Here is a 24,235-nt window from a genome sequence, read left to right as displayed (position 1 = left end):
TTCTGCTCCTAGGATCTAGGACCTTGGACAAGCCTGGATCTTGGTTTCTTTCACTATTGGACTGGATTCCTTCCAGTGCTAGGGATTGGTGATTCCAGACTAAACATATGTGTTGTAATTTTAAAGACATGGTACTAATTAATGTTCACCATTTACTGAGCACTTACTATGGGGCTTAAACAATATGGAGAAGATCACTGATCTCCATGATGACCTTGGGGAAAAAGTCCACTTCAGCCCCATTTCATGGTCTGGGTGACCGAGATACTGATAGTACAGTAGTAAGTAGCAGAACCGACATTAAAACCCAGCCCTCTTGACATCGATGTCCTTTCTTCCTACTACGTGACATGACAATCTCGGGGCACAGACACTCTTGGAAGCCTGGGCCATAGGGAAACTCAATAAAGGAATAAGTGATTGAAATGAGGGATTTGAGCAGCTTGAGAGAGTCCTTTAGGAAGGCATTTTATTCACAGATTCAGGAGACATCCAGTGTGACTTCATCTCTCATCCATTCTGTCCCCTTCCTGCATCATGACCATCTTTCTAAAACCCATTGGCATAATCTGCTTGGACCACTCTCAGTTTAAAAGTCTCCACTGGCACACATTTGGGTCAAGGAAAGATCTAAATTCTCATTGCTCTGCCATGCCAGCTTGCTTCGTGGAACTCAGTGGAAGAATCCTTGGGGCTTCCCAATACCCCAGATCCTTTCTCACCTCTGGGTCTTCTCTGGTGTCTGGATCCCCTCCCCTTGCCAGCATTAGTTCTCTGTACGTTGTCCCAGAGAGAGTGTGGGACCTTACTAATGCCTTTCCTATCTACTCAGCCACTAAACTTGTGCCTTCCCCACCCCCACCCCTGGGAAGCTGTCCAGGTGAGAAGGTGCAGCCTCTTTTTCCAGGACAGAGGTGCAGTAGCAGGTGGGACCTGAGCCATTGGGGCAGGTGTTCTTCTAACCTGCTCTGTGTGCTCAGCTGTCCCCCCTGCCTGCCGGGTGACAGTAGGTGATGGTGGGCGGGAGACACAGCTGTTAGCTGGACACAGCTGTTAGCCTGCAGGAGCTCCTCATGGGCTCCCAGGAGGACAATAGAGCCTCCGTTCATTCATTTGATTCTAGCAGAAGGACAGGAAGCACCATCTTTCAAATACAATCATCCTGCTCCCGTTCACAGCCATTTTTGTCTGGGGCTGTGTTATGGGCTACTTGGGGCTAGAGATTTTATTTGGGTTTGTTGTGGTGTTACTTCTACTCCTTCTGAGATGAGTGGGTGGCCTTGTTTACTGTTATTAGGAGTCCCTGGCTGGGTGAGGTGGTTGGTGCATGGCTGGAATCATGAGCAGCCCTGGAGGCTGAGGCAGGAGGATTGCGAGTTCAAAGCCAGTCTCAGCAACAGTGAGGTGATGAGCAACTCAGTGAGACCCTGTCTCTAAATAAAATACAAAATAGAGCTGGGGATGTGGCTCAGTGGTTGAGTGCCCCTGAGTTCAATCCCTGGTACCAAAAAAAAAAAAAAAAAAAGGAGTCCCCTTCAGGTGTGACATGGGGAGGCTCCTAGTGGGGCCCTGGGGGTACAGGAGTGGGTGAGAAGTGCACACTCCCCCATGCCCTTTCTCAAGTTCCTGGCCTTTGTAGAGCCAGGCCACTTTGAGAAGGGAATGAAATGCAGAAAACCTGATGTGAAATTGGGCACACTCACTCTCCCTTTAGATGCCATTTTGGGAGTCTGTGGGCATCTGAAGCCCTTCCACAGGCTTCTAGTGAGAGCCCTGTTCTGAGGCTCCAATTCGGATCGCGGATCCCGGGCTACTTCCCCTCAGCCAGGCTTCCCTTCCAGTGCCTCTGACAGCAGTGGAGTCCCTACCTGGGAGTCTCCCACGCCAGGGGTCCTTCCCCTGCCCCCAGCCTTGGTCCTGAGCCCTTGCTGGCAGTGGGCCCTCCTGAGCTGGGGACTGCCTCCGGCTTCCTCAGACTCAGGGCCAAAAGGTGGGGAGTGGTCTGGGCCCCAGGAGCTTGCTATGTTGGGTTGCCCCTCCACCCTGAGAGGACGATGCCCCTGAGGGTGCACTCCACCACCCCCTTCCCTGTAAATGGAAGAGGGTGGGGCCTCTGGCCCTGCTCCCGCACCCTAACAGCTCAGTGTGGATCTCAGGCAAACACACATATGAAGTTCCTTCTGGCGTGTGGGGGATACAGTGCTAAATAAAGCAAGGTCCCTGCTCCCGTGAAGGCTTCATCCCAGCGAGAGTGACATAGAACGTTAGCTAAATAGGAGGTCTCAGGGGCTGGCAGGTTCCTTGAGGACCCTGAAGCCAGCTGGAGGGATGGAAGGTGCTAGAATGGAGGGCTGCTGTCTCTGGTAGAGGGCTCAGTGGGGGGTGCTCAGGGGAGCAGAGCTGGGCAGAGCTCAGATCTCTGGCTCTTCCCACTTGTCCCCTGGTCCTGTGCAAAACTGACTCAGGGGCCAATGGCCTTATCTGGGTCTGGGAGGGGACAAGTAGGAGACAGCTTCCTGGATGTGCTTTGGGGACCCAGGGCCATAGTTGGTGCATCTCCCTGGACACTGCAGGGTCAGGGACATAGTCTACCAGAAGAGACAAAGTCCCAAGGAAGAGGGCAATTGTAGATGAGGCTCTCTCTCCCTGGTCATATACTGCTTTGGAAAGGGACCTCCCACCTGGCAGCCCCCGGAGGTCCCCAGCTCCTCTTCTCTCACTCGATGGCAGAGACCTCTTCCTCTGGAAGGGGTCAGGCTGGTGTACCTGGAAGTCTCTGACCCAGTGATGGCCCTGCCTGGGGGCACTGAGATGTAGGTCCTGCAGGAGGAGAGGAACGGAAGGATGGAGTGGGAGAGGTGGCAGCTGTCCAGCTGGTTGTGTCCTCACCAGCCTGTGGACACAGCCCAGAGAAAGGCCAGCAGGAGATAAGCCCCCTACCGCTGGCCTGGGCCTTATCTCAGCACTGCAGATAGACATCTTCATCTAGCTGGACGCTGAGGCTCACAGTGACTCTTGGGGCTCTGTGCCAGGCTGAGGAGGGGGAGGGTCTGAGTGTGGCTCCCTGGTGGTCTTGAAGGAAGGTCTGGTGCCTGACAGCTCTTGGAGAAGAATGTTCTAGGATAGGGAGCAGCTGAGGAGCAAGGAGAAGGAACCAGGTTCAGACCTGCTACCCCCACACTTGGGGGAGGGCCTGACCCTGTGAACAGAGTCCAGGGACCTACATTCCCTAAGCAATGCTTCCCTGTCACCTGGACCAATGGATGTCCACTCCCATGCACAAAAGATTCAGTTCAGGCACCTCACTTTAGGGTAATTCCAGGGACTAGGCACCATCAGGAAGGGTCTCTTGAAGAAGGTTTTAAAGGTCTCTCTCCCTGCCACCAGCTCACCATCAGCCCTCTTTTGAGATGTCAAACAAATCGTTCCAGCTCTTCCTGCCCTGACCCAACAAATCATCAGTATCTTTCTTTTGGGGATTTTCAACGTCTTCACAAAATCGTTGAAGTGCCCCTGAGAAATGACTCAGCTCAAGATGGAAGTCCTGCCCCTAAACCTCAAACCCAAACAAGAAACAGTAATTGGAGTAGCAGATGGCAGGGTCGGATCAGACCTCTAGGCCATGCAACTTTAGCAAATTCATCTTTCTTTAGAAAATGATAGACGACTAGCTCATATTTGCTGGGGGGAGCTGGGGGCTGGCCATTTTCTGTTTTTCATGTGTGGTGACTCATTTAATCCTTGCAAGAATTCTAGAAGGTAGGTAAGGATTTCCCGGACCAGGAGCCCAAGTTCAGGGAGAAATCAGTTTGGTTTCTTCTGTGGCCCAACCAGAGTGAGCTTGAGTCCCCCAGCTGCCTTTTCCTTCCGGCCATCTCTGGTAGGGCTCTCCATCTCCAGGATCTTGGTCCCTCTCCTCCCAGAAGACTTTTTGGCTGTCATGCAGAGAATATCCTCCCAGAGAACCAGGGGTTCCCCTGAATGAGGGATTCCGTCTCCAGGTTCCACCTCACCAGGCACCAGCCCCAAATAAATCATTTCATTAGAGTTAATCACATAGTCCCTTTAACTGAAAAGTGCTTCCGAATAGAGGGCTCTCTAGTCAGAGTTAATGAACAGATAAGAATCTTTGTAATTAACTCAGTGATGGCTGGCATGGTAATGGACGTTCTTCTAAAGCTGCAGGACTATTTGTTTATTGCTGTAAGTATAGGGTAGACATGCTCCTGGCCACCCTCTCTCTGACCAGCTCCTATACACACAAGGACCCCTCAAGGTTATTTATGCACAGCCCCTCCTTGCAGAGACTATAACCCTCCTTGGTTATAGTACAGCTCAGAGGGCTGCCTGGCTTGGCTCCAGTCCCTCTCCATCGGGGCCACCCCCTCCTTTACTTGCAATGCTGGCTGCCACCCTGTGACTTGTGCTTACCTATTATCTTTTCTGCACTGATCATATAGTCAGGTATGAGCGGCCTGTTTATTACTGCACTGGAGCTGTGGGGCTCCGTCTGCCCATGTGCGTGTGCGCATGCGTGGAGTGTGCGCACGCACTTGCGTGAGAGTCTGGTGGGGAGCGAAGAGGGTGCTCTGAGAGTTAGCGTTTGTGATACTTTCTGCATGCGTGCGAGGAGTGCGCGTGCCAGGATTGCGTGTGCCAGGAGCGCACGTGCCAGGAGTGCGCGTGCATGTGCTCCTCTTGCAGCAGAGCGTTTTCTCATCTTCTGACAAAGCCTGCCCCTGGGCCACTTAAGGCCACAGGTGCTTTGTTGTGTCTCCCTAGAGTGGAGTTTTCTGGGGTGGAGAGTTCCCAGGGAAGCCACCCTGCTGTAATGTTCTTTCCTTTCCCTGCTCTCCTCTGTCCCCAGGGAGGCACTTCCGCCCTGTGGGCTACTCAGTCCAGCCCCCACTCCCTTGGTGGTGAGGTCTCCATGGGGATGAATCTGGAGCTGAGCCTGGGGGATTGGGGACACACTTCAGAAGGAGGACCCCTACCTGGTGTGCAGGTGTGAGTGTGTGAGTGTGAGTGTGCTGTGTGGGCAGGGCGTAGGGAGACAGCCTGGGGACACTGTCCCAGCTTCCTGTCAGCACTGATGAATTGCATCCCACCAGGGGTGGGCTCAGCTCCCTCTGCCTCTAGGAGGGTGGAGTGCGTGCCAAGGTGGAGGCGGCTGGTAAATAATAAGGAGCGGTGGAGAAGGGGAGGGAGGAGGGATCCTTTCTTGCCGCCTCCCACCATCTTGAACCTCCAAGGCTCCCTCCCTTCCTCCCTTCCTCTCTGCTCTGGGGGGAGCGGCTCTCAGGTGGAGTCACCCTTTCAGGACAGGAGCGCGCTGCTCACCTCCACTGCAGACGGGGCTCCCAGGACCCACGGGCGTTTCCTTTTCTCCCAGAATTCCTCCTGGTTGGCAGGCTCCCTCCTTGTGGGAGAAGTCCCTGGGAGCAGCCATCCAACAACTATTGGAAACACTTGTAATGGAGGAGAAAGAAAGTCGTTCTAGAATTGCAGGTGTGTGTGTGGGGGAGGGCCAATCTAGCCCCACAGTGAGGCTCAAAGAGGCAGGGTGGGACCCCGACATCAGGGCCTGCCTCACCCTGCCCGAGCTGGGATCCGGGGAAGGCGGCTCTGCACGCCTGCCCTGCTCAGCACCTGGAGGGGCTGTAGGGTCCCCCATTCCCCTGCTGGAAGCCACTCTGCAGATGGGGTCATGATTAGACTTCTGACTGGGCACATAGTCTCACAGAAAAGATGGGTCCTTCCCTGTGGGTACCTCCTTCTCCCTGGGAGCTGAGAAGGGCTGGGAGCCTCTCTGGGCCTCTCTCAGTCCTGGGCAGTAGTGGATCCCCCTCCAGGCCTGTAGAGGGTCACCTCTGCCCCCTCCCCACGCCCCTCCTCCTCTCCACCAGGCCCCTCCAGGGCTCCATCTCTCAGCCAGGCTAAATCCATCCCACCCCCTAATCCTCATCCCAGCCATCTGGTGGGCCCTTGCTAATGCCCCCTCAATGCGCTCTACACCACAGCCCCTGGTCCCTTTCAGAATCAACCCGGGCCTTCCACATCTGCTCTCACCCTCTGCTCTGTGGCGGTGCGCCTGCGTGCAGGGATCTCGGTGCACATGTTTGTGTTTTTCTCTGGATGCACCATGTCACTTCCTCTGGGTGTGGTCAGGTCCCCGCAGGGGATTGGGTGTTCCCCATGGGCAGGGCTTTATCTCCCCCTGCAGACTGGAGACCTCTGTAGAAAAGGGCTTCCTCTTCCATCAGACTGGGGGCTCCCCTAGGGCAGAACCTGGGACCCAGGCATCAGACCGGGAGCTCCCTGTGGGTAGGGGACAGGCAGCTTGTACTTTGAAGATGCCCTGTCTCTCTGGCACGCACCCAGGATCACCTCACTCACCCTGCTTGCTCTTTCACAACACCCACTTACAATATGGCAACCCCAGCCCACAGGAGTGTAAAGCAGAGACTGGAGAAGCCTGCACCGCAGCTGAGGACCACCAAAGTCCCTTCCCGCCTGCCTCTGCCCACCCACAACAGCTGTCTCTCCAAGAGGGTGGGGGATGGTGCAGGGTGTGAACGGGCAGGACTTGGTGGGATCCAGGACTTCACACCTCCAAGTCCAAGAGCCATCAGGACTGAAGGCACTAGGGGGACACCCTGGGCCCTGGACTCCAATGGAGGGTCTTGTGTTGCTCCACACATGGGTGATGTCGGGTTCACGGCCACACCAGCAGACACAGGCAGAGTGAGAATTCCTGCTGAGCCCCTGGACTCCCAGCCCAGTGCTCTGCCAGCACATCAGAACGCCTCTCTGAGTCCCCAGACTTCCCTGCGGGGGGCCATGGGGAACAGTGGGAAAATCATGGAACTTGGGGCCCATGTAGCCTGGTTCTGCATCCTGGCTCTGTTATGCATTTGCTTTGTGGCTTGAGGCAAGTCATATAACTTTTCTGAACCTCAGTGTTGTCGTCTGTAAAACGGGCGTAGTAATAGCCTCTACCTTAACTGGTTGTTGTGAAAATCCATGAAAGGATGGAGACGAAGTGGTCTGCAGATTGTGAGGTCTCAGTAAACGTCGGTGACTTTTTAACACTCCTACTTTCTCTGTGCCTGGATCCGTAGAAAGGTTTAATAATTGCTCACTGAGCCAAAGTGACAGGGATGGGGGCCTGGATGGCCTCAGTTTGCAGTTTCTCTTGCTAAGTCCTAGGGGACAGCAGGAATTCCCCAAAGGGAAGGTCAGGTGCAGGCTGACACCCAGCTCCCTATGCTGGGCATCTCTGCTGATGCCACCAGCTGTCCAGACAAGCCCAGCCCCACCGCTTCTTAGAAAAATGTTGCAGGGTCTCTGCTTTGAGGGACTGCCTGCTGTGACAGTCTGCTGGGAGGAGGTTCCCAGTGGTCACTCAAACCGTGGCAGAGGCCAGTGTGTATGGTTGAGCCATCGTCCTGCATCTGCCTCAAGCATTATCTACCATCTGTACCTTAATTGGGGTCTTGCAGCCTGGCCCCCCAGCACAGGGCACATCAAATCCTTAGGACACTTCTCTAATCTCCCCCCAAGGCAAAACTTCTCCAACCTCATCCCCCTTCACTTGACAGTGTCATTGGTTGCCTCAGAATGCAGTAGACAGTAGGTGGGCCAGGTCGTGTCTAAGCTGGAGACCTTGGGCAAATTCCTTGCCCTCTCTGTGCCTGTGTGTCCTTATCTATGATATGGAGTACACATCCCTATGTCCCTAGACTCTTGGTAGAAATACAAGTGTTGAAACAGTGGGGCTTTTGAAGGAAGGCCAGTGGATATTATCTAGTAGTGGTGATTTCTGTGTTTTCCAAATAAGGAAATGAGGGCTCAGAGTTGGTGATGTATTAGCTGGAGGTCACACAGCCAATACACTGTCAGATTCCAGAAGCCCCTGACAACCTGACTTGGGAAGTAAGAGTTTCCTCCTCTGGCCCATCTACTCTATTTGTAATCCTCTCCTTTTGGTGCCAATATCTGTCTCCCTGCCCCAGAAGTCATTTCTTAAGGGTGACCCTGTGCCTGGTACATGGTAAGTGTTCAGTTCATCAAGGCAGAGGTGGGGACCTGGCCTAGGGTGGCACAGGTGGAGGTAATTATTCTGGTGGCCGCTCCCTATCCCGGCCCGGCCTTCCCCGCTCCGGCTGAGAAATCTCATTTTGCAGCGAGCTGATTCATGGACCCGGTTCCTGGTGTTCCCCGAGCAGCTCTCTGTCAATAACTATTCTTTACAAGGTCCCTTGATTCGTTTTCAGAGTTGAAGACAAATTTTTAAAGAGGAGTTCAGTGCCAGGGCCATTCCAGAGGGGCTGTTAACTTAATGTCCCCCCTCATTCCCGCCAATCCCGCTCCTGCTTGAACTCGGCCGGGGTCAAGGCGTCGCTGTTTCTAGCAATCGCTCCTGAGTTCTTGCATGTGGACCCGGAGGGGGGGTGGATGAAGAGAAAGGGACACAGATTATAGGACAAGGCAGCATGCATGTCGCTGGCCATGTTACCTAGTGTGTGCTGTGTGACTTTCGGCCAAAGGTTTTTCCTCTCTGGGCCCTCGTCTCTGGTTGGTGAAGGCACAGAAGCTGCCAAATGCTTCCCTCTGGCAGTGGCCTGGCCTCTGAAACTCATTCGGCAAGGAGGTGGCAGGTCTTCTCTCCTCCTGCCATCTCCAGCTGGGATAAACCCTGGGCAAATTCTCCTGCTGAGTACCACTGTATGCACCAGCCCTGTTCCTGCTGCGCGGGCTCATGGCCCGAATGCTTCCTGCAGCACCCTCCTAGCGAGCACCCTTGCTCCTGCCGTCCTGTGTTCCTTCACCCAGGGACAGGGAAGTAGCTGGACCTCAAGCCTGAGCCTAATTCCCAGATTCATGCTGGGCCCACCACACCTTCTCTCTCTCCTTCTCTCTTTTTGGTACTGGGAACGAAACCCAGGGATGCTTTGCCACTGAGCTACATCCCCAGTTCTTTTTATTTTTTGATTTTGACACAAGGCCTTGTAAAGTTGCTTAGGGCCTCACAGTTGCTGGGGCTAACCTCGAACTTGCCATCCTCCCGCCTTGGCCTCCTGAGTCGCTGGGATTACAAGCGTGCACCACCGCACCTGGCCCACACCTTCTGTAGTCCTCACATGTTTGCACAAATGCTTTTGTGTTTCCTTACTGCCAGGGGCTCATGTTCCAGGCTTAGGGGGAGTAGGTGCAACCACTCCTCTGTGCCCCACCGCCCCAGGGCAAAACTCTGTGGCCATCCAGGTGATAACTTACCTGTCTTCCCTGTGAGGGCTCCTTGAAGACAGGTGCACAGGGCTTCCCAGACCCCCCACCCCCCCCGAGCAGGGCCACCACGTAACAAGAGCCTAATGTGTTGAATGAACAAATGGCTCCGAGCTGAACACCTGTAGCCTCCCCACCCCGAAACCTGGGGTACTCCTCCTCGAAGCACACCTGTCCTCATCTCTCTCCCTTATGAGAGTCTCAAGGGAACGACTTGGATCACTTATGATTTTCTAAACTAATTAGATAGTAGAGTCTGCAAAATCCCAAACCTGGGATGATACCAAGGCCATCGATGGTCTGTAATTTAGTCAGCACACATTGGTAGAGCACTTGCCAATTGACCTGTGTCCTTCTAAGGTTCACCAGGAGCTCACATCAGGGTGGATTTGAACATCGGGGTCTGGTGCTCCTAGAACTCTAGGAGAGCCCACAGGTGAACCCCTGTGGTTCTGCCCTGCACACAGCTCTTCAGCAGCTACCCCCTTGCCGCAGAGCCCATCGGATCCTTGTTGCAAAATCATCCGTCCCTGGTCTTCTTGTCAAACCCATGCCTTGCCTGGAAGCTCAGAACTGGTTGTGGCCAGGACCCTTCCTTGAGACCCTCTCTGTGCAGTGGTCTGCCCTGGCGTCCTGTCTGCTGCTGGGTGCCATATAGGACACTTTACACATTACCACCTCATGGAATCCTCACAACACCCCCGGGCTGCTACTGGGGTGGAGCAGAGAGTCATGGAAGCCAGCATCTCTACTTGGTGGGCAAGGGCATATTTGGGGGTGCAGAAAGCTGCTGGTCCTTTCTGGGGGGTTGACGGCTATTCTTCCTCTCTTCAAGATGGTTGCTGTACTCACCTGTCCATGGGCATAGAAGGCTGGGCCAGTCTCCCCCTGCCTGCCTGCAGCTTCTGTGCCCTGTCCTCTGCTTGGGGTTGCTGCCTGTGTGTATGTTGGGGTGATCTCTGCGTATAAGGGTCTGTGAGTCAACCATGGTCCATTGGTGGGACAAGGGGACACCCAACATGCCTTATCCTACCATGGAAACCCTAGGAATTTCCGTATCAATGCCACGTTGAAGGGACAGGAGGTTTCCATGAGGCAGGGGAGAGCACTCGGGGGAGCACCCCAATCCTCTCCCCTCTCTTGTTCTTCCGTGGCCTCCCACCCTCAGCTGGCCCTTCCCACCTCAGAGCCAATCCTGGCACACACCTAGAAGCCACCTCTTCGTAAGGCACACTTGCCAGTTTGTGGATCCTTTGTCATTTGATGTGGGCATCCACGGGGCATCCGAGGGCCTAAGGGACCTGCATGCAGGGGCCAGCCAGTGTGGCCTCATGTCATGTGGTGTGCGCATGGTGTATGCGTGCGTGTGTGCATGTGTGTCCACGCCACGAGCAAGAGACGGAACCAGGCACCATGGAACCAGCCACCATGTCTGTTTGCCGGGAGTTGTGGCTCCCACCCCCAGTCCAATGGCCTCCATTTATTTATGAAAAAAATCCAACACAGTGGTGGGTAGAACCCAAGAGAAAAGTGGCTGTGGGATGGGGCAGGGGAGGCGCCAGCTCCCTCTGCCTTCGTGTGCCCCTTGGCCCCCCACAGTGTTCCCTGGGCCCTCTTCTCCCCCTGCAGGGATTTCCTCCTGGGGGGCGGGTGGTGGTGTGGCTGCCTGCCCTGCGGTGCAGAGGGAAGGGGTGGTGAGCAGAGCGGAGGCGGCTAAGGCGCAGTCGTGTTGACCTTGCAATGGGGGAGGCAGGAGGCACCTAGGCCTCCCTGGGCCCTGCTGGCCACAGTGCTCTGGGGTATGGTTTGGCCAGAGAGGGGACTGGGGACTCCTCCCGCTTGGGGCCCCCCTGCCCACAGCCCTTGGGGGGGCAGGAGGGAGTCCTGAGGAGAACCCAGAAGGTGCTGGCTTGGCACCAGACACCACTGTAGAGTCAGCTCTAGGCCCTGGGAGGCACCTGGAAGCCAGCAGATGCCATGACTGTCCACCGACCCCCAAATGTTGTCTGCAGCAAGATCCTTGGCAAGGCAGGCAGCCGCTGCCTCCCCACCCTGCAGGACAGAAATCCCTGAATATTGGTTTAAGAAAAGTCTTTGTGCAGTCTGTGACACAAGATTCCCCAGGTCCCCCTGGCACAGGGGGAGGACAGGGGAGCAGGAGACAGGACCGGGCACAGTGTGGGCTCACCTCCCCCATGCTGGACCTCAGGGCCCCGGCTCCTGGGGCAGCTGGGCTGCCTAGACCCGCAGAGGCTGGAAAGGACAGGACGGAGCCCTGCCTGCTTCCCTCCTTGCAAGCCCCTCAGGAAGGGGCCCTCCACCCCCAGGTGGCAGGAGAGGTTGACACTGGGAGGTGGGAGGGGCCAGAATAGGGAGCCATCCAAGTTCCTCCAAGCAAAGCTGCGGGGGTGGGGAGTATAAAACCAACCCGCCTGCCCTGTGGTGTGAACCGGGGTCCCCGCTGGTCCCACCCACGCAGCCGGTGTGGGGGGTCATCCTTGCCACCCGGGATGGCGCCTCTAAGCAATCTCTTTGATTCTGCGCATGTAATTGTGCAGGTCCGGGGGCGGAGTGGCCCGCTTGGCTCCCGCCACGTCGGGGCAGCCCCAACCCAGGTCCTCTTCATCCTCCTCGTCCTCTTCGCCGGCTGGCACAGAGTCATAGGCCAGCTCCTCCGAGGGCAGCGTAGTGAAGGTGGTGAACTTGACCCGCTTGCGCTTGGAGGTGGGAGAGCTGGCGGGGTCCTCGGCCTGGTCCCGGGCGGAGCCGCCCGAGGAGCCATCGCCGCGTCCGTGCACCTGGCTCTGGACGCTGGTCTGGGAGCTGCCGCTACTGTGGTGGTCCCCGTGGCAGCAGGCGGGCACGGTCTCCAGAGGGTTGCCGGCGGGCGGCGAGAGCTCCCCTTGCACCCGAAGCGGCTGCCCGTTGCCCAGGAACACCCAGTGGTGAGAGTGGTCCATGCTGGTCTGGCCCTCGGGCGGGATGCGCTTGTGTCGGTAGCGGAGCACGAAGACGATGCAGTTGATGAGGAAGACGAGGATGGCGAGGCAGAAGACGCCCAGCAGTGCGTACATGCCGATCTCCAGGTCCGTCAGACCCCGGGGCATCTGCAGGAAGCCGGTGGGCAGCGGCAAGAAGTCCTCTGTGGGTGGCACCGCGGAGGTGCCCAGTCCAGGGGCCGCCAGCGCAGGGCCCCCTGTGCCTGGAGGACCGGCTCCTCGGGCCTCGTCCTCGCCCCCGCCGGCTCCCGGCTGGCTGGGGCCTGGGTAGTCGTAAGTGGGGTCCTCTTCGTCCCTCCCGAAGTGCACTCGCAGGCCCACGGGGGTCGTGGCCAGCACGCTCTTGCGCTTGGTTTTCTGGCAGCTCTCGGCAATCGTGAGCTCGGCGCGGAGCAGCTCCCCGGCCCCCTCGGCCTCAGCTACCACCAGTGGGAAGGCCCGATCCTGAGTGACTGTGGCCACTCGCTCATCCAGGCTGCTCACCAGCAGCCCGTAGTCCCGTGGGCTGTAAAGGGAGAGTGGGGCCGTGGTGCCATCACTATAGGAGAGCCAGAGGCTCAGGAGGGCTTCCTGCGGAGGAGGAGGGGATAGGAGTGAGAAAGCCTGCCCCACTAGGTCCTGATGGCTACAAGGATAAGGATCAAGGATCTCTGGCCCCCTTCCACCTTCCCCGTGGAAACTGGCATGTGGCAGGCACAAGTCCTCCCAGGTTGGGGGGGAGGGGTGAAAGGCATCATGGCATCCAGCCTGGTGCTACCCCAGAGACTGCTTCTGTCCTCTTGAACCCAAGGCAAATTCCGCCTTCAGTTCTGCTCTTATGCTGCGGGAGTAGCCCCAAATCTGCATTCCTGATCTTGAGATCCCCCATCAGACCCTTGGCTTATGATAACACATGCTCCTAGCCTCCTCCTTGGTCAGTCTTAACTTCTGAGAATTCCTCTTCCTGCAGAGGAGCAAGCAGAGCCCAGAGAGAAGCAATGGCCCTGGCTCATGCGCAGAGCACTGGGGGTGGAGGACCCCTGCGTCTTGACTCCTGGCTCCATGCTTGAAGCCCACCTCCTCACCCCCTCTGTGCTCCCGCCTGTCGCCTGTCCACAGGAAGATCTCAGGTGGCAAGTGCAGGAGAAGCTCCCCAGACCCCTGTGCAGGGCAGGGGGAGGGGACAGGGCAGACACCGAGGGGTTCTGAGGGCAGAGAGAGCTTCCGTCACCTGAAGACCTGACTAGGGGACTCATGGCATAAAGGAAAGACAGAGCCCCTAAGCCCTCCCTCCACGCCCCAGACCCCCTTGCTGGCAGGTCAGGCGGCCAGCTACCTGCTTGGGGAAGGTGAGGGTCTGCTGTGCAGCTGTGGTGGCCAGGATGGTGTGGCTGCTTCCAGGGCTGGGCCGCAGGGAGAGGGTCAGGCTGGCCACCACCTGGGCCTGCAGCTGTGTGATGCTGACCTTCTCTTCTGTCACTGTCAGCAGCGTCTCCCCTAGCACCGCCTCCGTCAGTGGGGACACCACCTGAGGCAGAGCAGGATGGGGATGGGAGAGAGCCAGGAAGGCGGCAGCCCCCACCCAGGGTCTCCCCAGGGAGGATGCCCAGAGCGATGGGGTGGGCAGGGAGGCAGGGAGGCAGACTCCTGGCTCTGCCTTAGGCCTGCAAGCAGGAACCAAGGTCCAGGGGTCACAAGAGGGTGGGGGGCTCACAGGAGCCAGTCAGGAACCCGGATGAGAGGGGTGAGCTGATTTTGAGGACAATAACCCTCACACAGTGATAAACAGTAAGTGATGTTTGGCCTCAAGGTCAGGGAGACAAAAAGGAGAAGTGGGGACGGTGGCAAGTGGGAGAACTCATGCTCACGGAAGGGGAAACTCATGACTCCTGCTGATCGTGGCCAGGTGGGGATGTAGGCTCAGTCTTGCCGGATTCATTTTTTTTTTGTAAAAACCAGAAATCTAGACTGTTTTTTTTTTTTGAAAGGAGAAAACCTCTCAATTTTGAAATGTTGCACCAATCGTTTTCTAAACCAAATCTGACTGCAGGCAGATGCCAGCCCCTGGGTCCCTATTTATAATCTCTCAGATCCATGAGCTCTACCCAGACACTGAATTATCAGGGAGCAAGGTCCAAGCTGAGTTTCTGGAGCGACTCTCCCCTGCTCCCACAGCCCCTCTCCACCCGCACACAGTCCCCCTCCCTGTGGGAGGCTGGACAATGGTTGATGCCTCATGCAGTGAAGACCTTTGCCAAGATGAAGCTGGAAGGACTTGACCTTCAGTGGTGTAACTTCAGGCAGAGTGACAGGTGGGAAGGAAGCAGGTCCTGGGGCCAGTTGGGGTTGCTCCCAGGGGCTCTGAGCTCCCCACCCACAGGTAAACCAGACCCCTCTGTGCTCACCCGGCTCAGGCCTACCTTAAAGGGGGTGGTGCCTGGCTCCAGTCCCGCTAGCGTGCTACTGTCCACCATGTGTGCCACTCGGGGGTCGCCTACCCGCATGAAGTCACTGACCAAATCCGTGACCTCCACCAACCAGTCTGGGCCCAGCATGGTGACCACCTGGTCAGTGCCCTCAGATGACGTTGTGTGGAACTGGGTGAAGACCTGCAGGGTGGCATGCTGGTACTGCAGGGTACAGCCCCGGCTCACGCTCTGCCGCCACTCCTCTTCCTCCTCATCCTTGTCTTCGCTTTCCCGGGCTGACCTGGGGTGGGGATGCACCAAGGTCGGAGCTGGCTGGGCTGAGGGCACTTCACCCTAGCTCTGACCTGCACAAGTCTCTGCCCTCATCCTTGCCCTGATGGTCCTTCCAGCTCCCCATGGGTGGAGGCTCTGCAAACCTCCTCCTGGTTCGTGCCTCCATCTCTAAGTTTGTGCCAGGAGCCCCGACCTTTTCCTCTCTAACCCAAGCCTCTGCATAGTTGGCACTTGATCCCAATTGATGACTCCTGCCTTCTTTAGCACTAAGCATGAGCCTGGTTCTGTGCTCAGCTCCAAACTGGAGTAAAGGGGCTCCCTGTTAGAGAGCGCCAGAAGGCCTAGCTGAATCACGCACAACTTGCAGACAATGAACTTGGAAATTTAACGGAGGAGATTTCCAAGCAAGGTCTAGAAGGGGCAGCCCAGCTTCCCCTCGCTGCTTTTAGTAAAAGGTGAGAGGAGAGAGACAAATTGACAAACTGTTAAGCAAAAGGGAACTCTGGGATCTGATGACTTGGGGAATTCTCAACCTAGCAGGTTGGAAAAGATGCTCACATCAGTAGATTCCATGCCAGGAAGGCACGCTCCAGAGAGAAAGCTGGCGAGAGCTTTGTCAGTATCAACCAGCCCAAATATTCATTCACACAAAGGGCTCTTTCATCTGTGTTGACTAATTTAATCCTCACCACAATCCCATGAGAAGTATTATCTTGCTTATTTTACAGGTAAGAAAAATGAGGCACAGAGAGGTTATGTGAATAGCCCAAGTTTGCACAGCTAGTACTGAGTCAGGATTTAAGCCAGACTGCAGAGTTTGTTCTATCCTCACTACTTAAAGCAGCATCCCCATCACTCGGTAGATGGTCAGAAATGCAGAATCTCAGGCTCCTCCAGACCTTCCCCATCAGAAGCTGCATTTTAGCAGGATGCCCTGGTTCACTCAGGTTTCAGAGGCCCTGGTCTGCACAACCTTGCTTTTGTAAATCTCTGTGGAACTGAACTCAGTCCCGTTCTCCCTTGGCCACCTGCTTCTTTCTCCACCCCACCCTAGCTGCCTGCTAATTTCCCTTGCTTCTCTTCCTTGCTGGGCCCTTCTCTGTTGTAGCTCTGAGAGAGTGGGTGGGTGGAGCATGGTGAGGACACGTGTTGATGCCCTGCAGATGGGCACTCAGGTGCATGAGCCTGCATCACTTCGAGGAGGCGGGGTGTGTGTCACGGTGCCTGTGTTCATGTGCTCGTGAGTCTGCCCTCAGTGTGCCCATGTAGGGGCAGCTGTGCCCAGGCACTTGCGTTCCTATGATGGTGCATCTGCTCCACTGGATGTACCTGGCTGCTCTCTCACCCTTTCTCCTTTCTACTCATCCTTTAAGATTTAACTCAAGCACACACCTATAATCCCATCGGCTGGGGAGGCTGAGGCAGGAGGATTGCAAGTTTGAGACTAGCCTCAACAACTTAGTGAGGCTGAGCAACTTAGTGAGACCCTGTCTCAAAATAAAGAATAAAAAGGGCTGAGGATTTGGCTCTCTGGGAAAATGCCCCTGGGTTCAATCCCCAGTACCAAAAAAGAAGAAAAAAAAAGATTTAAATCAAGGGTCAACTCTTCTAGGAAGCCTGCTTTGGCTTGACACCCGTGCACAGGACATCCCATGCACCATTGTGTTCTGTGGCACATAGGTGTCTGCCTTCTCTGCTGGACGGAGAACTTGGCAGGGTCAGCTCTCTGGTTCCATATCTCAAACACCGGTCAGTAGTACCTACCACACAGTAGCTGTTCAATACGTTTGTTGATTGCACAGCTGACCCACAGAACCGGTTTACTCGGGGCCTTATACACATCGGCAGCTCAGCCTCTGAGGAGGCTGTATCCACCTGTGAGTGTCCCAAGTGTCCTGTGTGTGCGGGGGGCTGTACCTGCTGTCAGGGAGGATAGGTACCCTCCAGCCCTTCACTTGGCTGAGGCGAGCATCCGAGAGCTCGATGTGCAGAGGCAGCTTGGGGACCCAGACTGTCATTTCCAGGGGGGCGCTGAGGACGTCGTAGCGGAAGGTGACCCTGGCGTTCATGGACCCTCGAGACTCCTTTCCGCTCACAAATACATAGTCACAGCTGCTGGAAACCTGGGGAGAGGAGGAGCCGGCCATGTGCCTTGCCCCGCAGGTCTTCCTGCAGGGCAGTGTGGGGGACATGTGTGTGGCAAGCAGGGGCAGGAGGCCTGCTGGAGAGAGAGGGGCCACCAGGTGGGAGAAGGCGCTGATTCCACTGGGAGATGCCACTTTCCACCCTGTTTTTCTAGAAAGCCTGCCTCTGTGCCCACTGGTCCTTGGTGGTGCCAGCCTGCAAGTGTTTCTGTAGGGGCTGGTTCTGACCTGACGGAACCACCTGGTGAGGAGACCCCAGGTTGAAGGGCCTCACAAGGTCCTTAGTAATTGATAGCTCAGGAGTCAGGTGTCTGGGAGGAGAGGGCGCCCCCACTGGGCAGGAGGAAGTTGAGGTGGAGGGGATCGTGGTGAGGGGCAGGTCCACGCCTCCTCTGTGCTGCCCCAGGAGAATGGGCAGCTGGGTAATTTCAGGTGAGGGGGCTGCACTAGCCAGGTGTGGAGGCGAGGAAGCCGGGGAGGGAGCATCAGATGCCCAAATGCAGACTCCTGGATGTTTGCCACCAGTAGGGGAGGCTTTGGCAAATGCATGCCCACCTGGGCAGCAACCTGCATTCCTAGAGATTCCTAGAGATGGCAACTGGCTGCCTCCTGAGCACATCTTCCTGGAGACCAGTGCCCACTCACAGAGAGGTCGCTGCCAGGACTTCAGGGCAAACACAGATGGGTGTGTGTGCTCAGTGTGCCCACGCACACACCTGGCACATGCTCGAGTGCCTCCTATGTGCATGGTGCCCAGGCGCTCCTGCTGGCACATGCCCTCAATGGGGTGGAGGATCCCCAGAGTCTCTGCAGTGGGGGCGGGGAGGGTTCTGGGACTGTGGCTCATGGAAATGAGCCCCTGGACCATCCCAGGTCCCTTAATCATCTCAGAGGGTGCATGGGGGAAAGTGGGGACAGTAGCCCTGCCAGAAATGCTCATTTCCCACCTGGGCAGGCAGAGATGCCCTCTGCAGCCCGGCAGATTCCACTTAGAATGCTGGCCAGGCCCATAAAGAACCTGGGAGCATCGCATGGAGTTTCATCACAAATCCCATTTAGAAGCCTTGATGATTCCCCTCAGTCTCTACAGCTATCACTCGGGTAGGGGAATCTGGGCAACAGAAAAGGTGCAGGTGAGGGCTTCAGGGACCTGAACGGTTTTCCAGCCAGCCAGCAGTGGAGAGCCCCATGGCCCCCCGCAAGGCTTCCAAGCGGCTGCCAAGGGCCAGGGGGTGTGGCACGGAGCCTCTGCTCTGACTCCCCTGAGAGCCTTCTGCCAGGGTCGGGGCGGATGAGGGCAGCACCAGGTTCTCCACTCTCAGTGGGACCCAGAGGCAGGGCATGAGGAGAGTGGGCACGAGGTAGCCCAGGTGAGCAGAGAGGACCCCTGCCTCCCTCTCCTGCCCTCCTCCAAGCTTCCTTCCAGGGCTGGCAGCTCCGGCCCCATGCTCCTTCTCTGCCCCATCTCACCTCTGCAAATAGGGAGGTGGCAAAGTGGCCACCCAAGACAGAAGAGCATCCTGTGTTCTGGGCTGAGGAAGACTTGGGGCAGAGCAGGTCCCTGCTGGAGAGCTGTGGCTGGGAGGGGCCTGCAGGAGTCAGCGGGTGCGGCAGAGTGGGGACCTCTGTGTACAACCTTCTGAGGACTTCCTCCCTGAGCTCCATCTGCCCCGGGGTTCAGGGTCAGTCTGTGAGGAGCCCACCTCCCCGCTCTCCCTTGCCTTGCCCAATGTCTGTCACACCCCAGGGCTCAGTAATGACTTCCTGGGTTGAGTTTGAGTTCTCTTTGGGATGGCCAAGCCGTCAGCTCCCTCTTCCTCCAGGAAGCCCTACAGGACTGGCTGTAGCGGTACTCGGAAGCTCTCTAGGGAGAAGAGACTTAGGGATGGACCGTTTCAGACAGGCATGCGGCCACTCAGGATGCATGAGCCTGGTGCTGTGGGAGGGAAGGGGAGGTTCTGAGTGCAGTTTTTAAGGATGAGTGAGATAAGCCACCTCGACTCTGGTTTGGGGGTCCACTCCCCCAGAGGGTCCAACACCATCTTCATCTAGAGGACCCGCCTCCAGGAAGCTCACCTTGATGATGTCCTCATTGTCAGACTCGCAGTCCACGAGGGTGGAGACATCTAGCACAAGGCCTGTCACTTCGATGGCGATGACTTTCACAGGGATGGCCACGGTCCTGCCCGTCAAGATGGCTGTGTTGATGATCTCTGTATCCTGAGGGAGGAGCAGAGGAGGGAGTTCTGTTTGTGGTCCCTTTCTCTATAGGGATATGTCTACCAAGACCCTGGACCCGGCTGCTGCCACTCTTCAGAGGCATAACCTTCCCATGGGGACACTGGCACCCGTGTGCAGGGATAAGCTACCACTCAGACTCACGCTCCTTCTTGGAGGGTCTGTCACGTGGACAGCTGTGGAGCCTCACCTAGGCCTCACTCTGCTCCCCAGCCTTAGTCTGTGTGGGCCTCACCATCAGGATGCTCAGAGTAACAGCTAACGCATTCACCTGGCTCCTCAAGGTGCACTGGGTTGGTCCCACATGGCCATTCTACCCCGTGCTCCTTCTAAAGTCATGGCTTCCTTTGGAGAAACTACTCACATCTCCACTGCTATATCTTTGTCCACCTGTCCAAGGCACCCTCCTCATCTTCCGTGACAGTGAGAGCCCTTCCCCTTACCTGACCTCCTCCCACCTGACCTTCCTCCCACTCCCCTGCATGGCTACCCCCTCTAGGAAACCTCCCCTGAGCAGCCTCTACATGGTGACTGCCCACCCTCCAGGAGTGCCCACCGGGAGGGTGGAGGCAGTCTCCTGCGTAGTCCCCTCTGTGGGCGCCCACAAGCACACACGCACTCAGCCATGCTCACTGCCCCCCCACACATAGAGACATAGGCAGCCACTGGCCTGGTTGCCTGGCCACTCACCATTGCTAGGGGCAGAATGGCTTGCACATCCCGCTGGATGACTGTCAGCTCGGTGACTGCCCGCTCCAGGTCAGGTAGGGCACCATGGCCACGGTAGTCGATGTGCCACATGATTCTCCGCTTGACCGAATGGCTGGTGAAGTTCTCCATCTCAAAGTCTAGCTGTAGAATCTCCAGGGGGCCCTGGCCCTCCCTGACAGGGAGGGAAAGAAGGGGGACAGAGGATGAAGACCAGGAGAAGCCGGGGAGCTCTGAAACCCTCAGAGGGGACCCCATCCCTCCTCAGCAGCCGCCTTCTATGGCCCTGGGCCTCTTCAGCCCTCTCGAGGTAACCTGTCCCCAAAGTCCCATGTTGGGGTCCAGACCTCAGATTTCCCATCAGCCGGGTCCCAACCCTTCACAAGCCCAGCCTTGCCACTGAGGACCCCCCACCCCTCTAGGTGCCTGCTCTGCAAAGAGGTAGGGCTCACCAGGGGGGCAGGGGAGTGCCCTGGGCCCAGGCCACATCCACAGTGGCCGTTGAGTGCTTTGCCCCCGTCAGCAGCTCTGAGGTCACATGCCACTGGACACTTCGTGACTTGGTGCCTAGAAGGGTCACACCCTTTTTGGCCTTCACCCTGGAACAAAGAGCGAAACAGAGGAGAGAGAGAGGGTTAGGCTGGGACCCAAAGTCTGGGTGCCTGGCCACCACCTCTGGGCTGGAGTTGGGGTGGGGGAACAGGGGAGCTAAGAGACCCTGAGTCCTAGACTTAAGGGTCTTGGTATCTGACACCACATAGGTACGTATTGCTCATGTGGGGCAGTGTGTCCGTGGGCTCTATTTTATGTCAGAATCGCCCACCATGACTCAAACCATGCATTCCAACTGGGAAACATCGTATGTTTTGTGGGGGATGTGATATGATCTAAGCATTTTTGAATTCATGAGCTGTGTTCTTCTGAAAGTATAGAAAAAGTGGGAGTCTCAAAAAATTCTTCTCTCAACCCCAGGACTGAGACCAATGTCCCAACAGGCACATACACCTGTTGGTCTTATGGCTACCATCCAAGGGGGTGCTTTCTGACCTCTGTCTCCTCTCTAGCCTTTGTTTCCTTCCTCTGTAAAATGGGGGAGTTGGATAGCTGATCCTCCAGAGCCCTTGCAGCCACATCCCATCATTCTGAGACTCTACATGTGTGAAAACTGGCTATGCCTTTTACTGTGATGGTGACTCCATTGAGATAAAGGAGACGCAGAGGTTTTGGTTGCCATCAGAAGGACTAAGAACATGGGGGTGGTGGCTCACCTAAGTTCGCCGTCTTTTGCCATAGATGGGAGAGCTGAGATTAGGATGCTGGACAGAGATCCAGCTAGGACCTGGACAAGGTGTCGGGGATCTACTGGACCTTGGAAGGGAAGCCAGACCCCTGACCACAGCTCTGTTACCTGAGTGTGAAATGCTCCACGCTGGGGCTGGAGGGCGAGGAGGAGTTGGGGGCCAGGTAGAGGAGAATGCTCAGTACCTCCCCTGGCTTCAGCGGCCGGTCGGGCAGGCGGATCATCAGGTTGCTGTCCAGCCTGTGCTCCTGCAGCGCCCTCCGAGGTGGCGGGCGGAAGAGGCTGATGCTCCCGATGCGCAGCAAGGGGTGCTGCGTGGGGCTTTCAGCGCGCGCCCCCATCCCCTGCCCAGGTGCCCGCCGTGAGCCCCCGCAGCCGCCCGCCGCATCGGGGGCGTGGAGGGTGTAGTAGAGCTCAGCCTGCTGGCTCTCGCCCGCGGCCTCAGGCTCCAACCCATCCGGGGACTTGCGGCGGGCGCTGGGGGGCACCGCGGGGGCCGGGGGTCCAAACCAGGCCAGGGGCAGCTCGGCCCGCACAAGGCAGGTGGCCAGGCCTCCACTGAGACGGCAGGAGCTCTTGACCTCCCGGGCATCCCTGAAGGCGTGCAGGCGGACACAGGGCAAGCGCTCGGTGACCCCAAAATCATCCCAGTCTCTGCCGGCCACGTAGAAGAGCACCTGCGCCACGGGCTGCGAGGCGGGCACCCGGGCGCGGACGATGAAGGCCCGCACCTTCCAGTTGACCGTCAGGCGCTCGGGGATGTCCAAGGTGCTGGAGGGCTGCAGCAGCTCCCGCGCTACCACCTGGCTGGTGCTGAAGGGCCCCAGGGAGACGTTGAGCACCGGCAGCTCCTTGGTCTGGAACACCACGAAGGGCTCGGAGCGCTGCAGGGAGCCGTTGGCCACCGCTGGCCACGGGGGCCGCGCCTCCCGCAGGAAGAAGGCCAGACGCGTGTGAGACAGGCGGTAGCTGACCGGCAGCACCGGGCTGGCCGGAGGCCCCGGTGGGCTGGGACTGGCAGGGTGGGAGCGGCCGGAGGCTGGGGACAGAGAGCAAAGAGACCCAGAGTGGTCAGGAGAGGCACGCTGGACCCCAGCCCCTGGCTGCCTACCTCTCACCCCCCACAGACAGCCTGGTCCACTGTCTTTGGTGGTCCAGGGCCCTGCTACCAGGCACCCAGCCTGGCGCCACCTTTGTTCTTTGTTAATAACCCTCTTGCCCATGTTTTATTTCTTCCTCTTCGTCCTCAGGGTAAAGCCAATTCCATCATAAAGCCTTGTGAAGCTTTGGTGAAGTTGCCTCCCCTGGTGCTTTGGAAACCTCAAGACCTGCCAAATGAGCCTCAAAATTGTTTCTGCCTCAATGTGCCTGGTGAGGACCTTCTGAAGTCCCGAGCCTACAGGGCTGAGCCCAGCTCTGGAGCCCAGGAAGTGTAACTCTTCCCTGCACGCTGGGCTCTGTGCCCAGTGCTCCATGTTCGGCCAGTGTTAGCTTGTTTGATCCTCAGTGCAGTCCTTGGAGGTGGGCATTGTTATGATTTCTATCCACTCAATCACTTTCCTGACAGTAACTTTTTTTTTGAGTACCTACACTTGCATCGTATAGATAAAGGAACAAAGATGACAGGGATTTTAATAACTTACCCAACTTGCCTGGGCAAAAGAGCCAGGAGCAGGATTTGAACCTGAGGCTACTTGGTTCTCAAGCCCCAGTCCTTAACTGCACCAGCAGTCTCAGATGATGTAGGGGTCCCCAGGGACCCCCTACTTCCCCTTGTTCCCTCTTATCACACACTATATAAACAGGGAATCTTGTCTTCAGTCTCCCAAACCTAAATGTGGGTCTTGTGTTTGGCTTCTCCCTTCTCCCAACCCTTGCCCCGTTTACCGAGAAGCTGCCAAGTTCTAGCAATTCTGCCTGCTGGCCAATTGCTTTGTCCTGGGCTGTCCTCTGCCCTCCATCCCCAGGACCCTGCCCCAGGTCAGGCCTCACTCCTGTTGTAATGCCTAACTGGGTCTCCCCTCACCCCCTCTCTCCTCCTCTCTGGCATCCTGACATTCCCCCCTCCCCTACCACAGCAGCCAGAGCCGCCCTTCTCCTGGACAGGCCAGACCTTAGCGACCCTCACTCCTGTCTCAAAACATGGTGGCACTGTCAGGGCACAGGTAGGACCTACAGTGGAGGCCTGAAGTTGGAGATCCTTTTCTGGATCTTCTCATAAACTCTCTGAGTCACATCTGTCAACTTTAAAATCAGGATGATAATCATGCTGGTTATTGTTATTTGTTCTGCGTTGGCGAATCCGATAAGGAAATGCTCTATCAATTGTGCAGCACAATGCAAACGTGGGGAGGTATCCCTAAGGAATCCTTCTTACAAGATAAAGCCCACACCACCTCACAGGGCCCTCTACTTGTAGACCCAGGACCCTCTTTCCTCTAGGACTCCCTTTCTCAAGCCCCTCCAGCAGGACAACCAGGTAACTGAGTGTCCTTACTGCATCCTCCATGTGGCCTTATGGCCCCTCCTTTGCTCATGCTGAGCCCTTTACATCCAACCCTCTCCTTATTCAAATCAGAATCTTCCTCCAATGCCACCTTCTCCAGGAAGCCCTTTAGGATGTGTCTCACTCAGAGCTTTGCCCTTTTCTCCAGGGTCCTCTCCCATCCTGCATTGGGTGGGAGCTGATTGTCTATGGGGTCTGGCATCAAGCAAGGCTTCAACAAATCCTGGCTGATCTCCTCTGAGCCATCTCTGTTTAAAGGGGAGACCCCTGGTCAGCGCCAGACTGTCTTGGAGCTTACGTATATTTATCATTTTATCACTGTCCTTGAAACCTTGATAGTTTCACAAACATTCACACCCACTTCCTCCCGA

General features: G+C 56.7%; 1 protein-coding gene across 1 annotated transcript in view; it reads right to left on the bottom strand.

Moving 5' to 3' along the window:
• Window positions 1-10,724: 10,724 nt before the first annotated feature.
• The window catches only part of Tmem132e (transmembrane protein 132E), a 51,089-nt gene continuing 37,578 nt past the window's right edge, over window positions 10,725-24,235 (bottom strand). Inside the window, exons 2-9 of the mRNA XM_046456103.2 lie at window positions 21,467-22,397; window positions 20,511-20,657; window positions 20,041-20,233; window positions 19,189-19,332; window positions 16,886-17,091; window positions 14,687-14,975; window positions 13,603-13,794; window positions 10,725-12,857 (exon numbers count right to left, since the gene is read on the bottom strand). Coding sequence (XP_046312059.1) covers window positions 11,808-12,857; window positions 13,603-13,794; window positions 14,687-14,975; window positions 16,886-17,091; window positions 19,189-19,332; window positions 20,041-20,233; window positions 20,511-20,657; window positions 21,467-22,397 — 3,152 coding nt within the window. The 3' untranslated portion in view covers window positions 10,725-11,807. The remainder of the gene's footprint in view (window positions 12,858-13,602; window positions 13,795-14,686; window positions 14,976-16,885; window positions 17,092-19,188; window positions 19,333-20,040; window positions 20,234-20,510; window positions 20,658-21,466; window positions 22,398-24,235) is intronic.

This window comes from Marmota monax, unplaced genomic scaffold (genome assembly GCF_021218885.2).
Source record: "Marmota monax isolate L192 unplaced genomic scaffold, Marmota_monax_Labrador192_F-V1.1 WCK01_AAM20220418_F8-fsc00317, whole genome shotgun sequence".
NCBI lineage: Eukaryota > Metazoa > Chordata > Mammalia > Rodentia > Sciuridae > Marmota > Marmota monax.
Note: the sequence above shows the minus strand (reverse complement) of the source record. Positions and strands in the feature narration are given on the sequence as shown.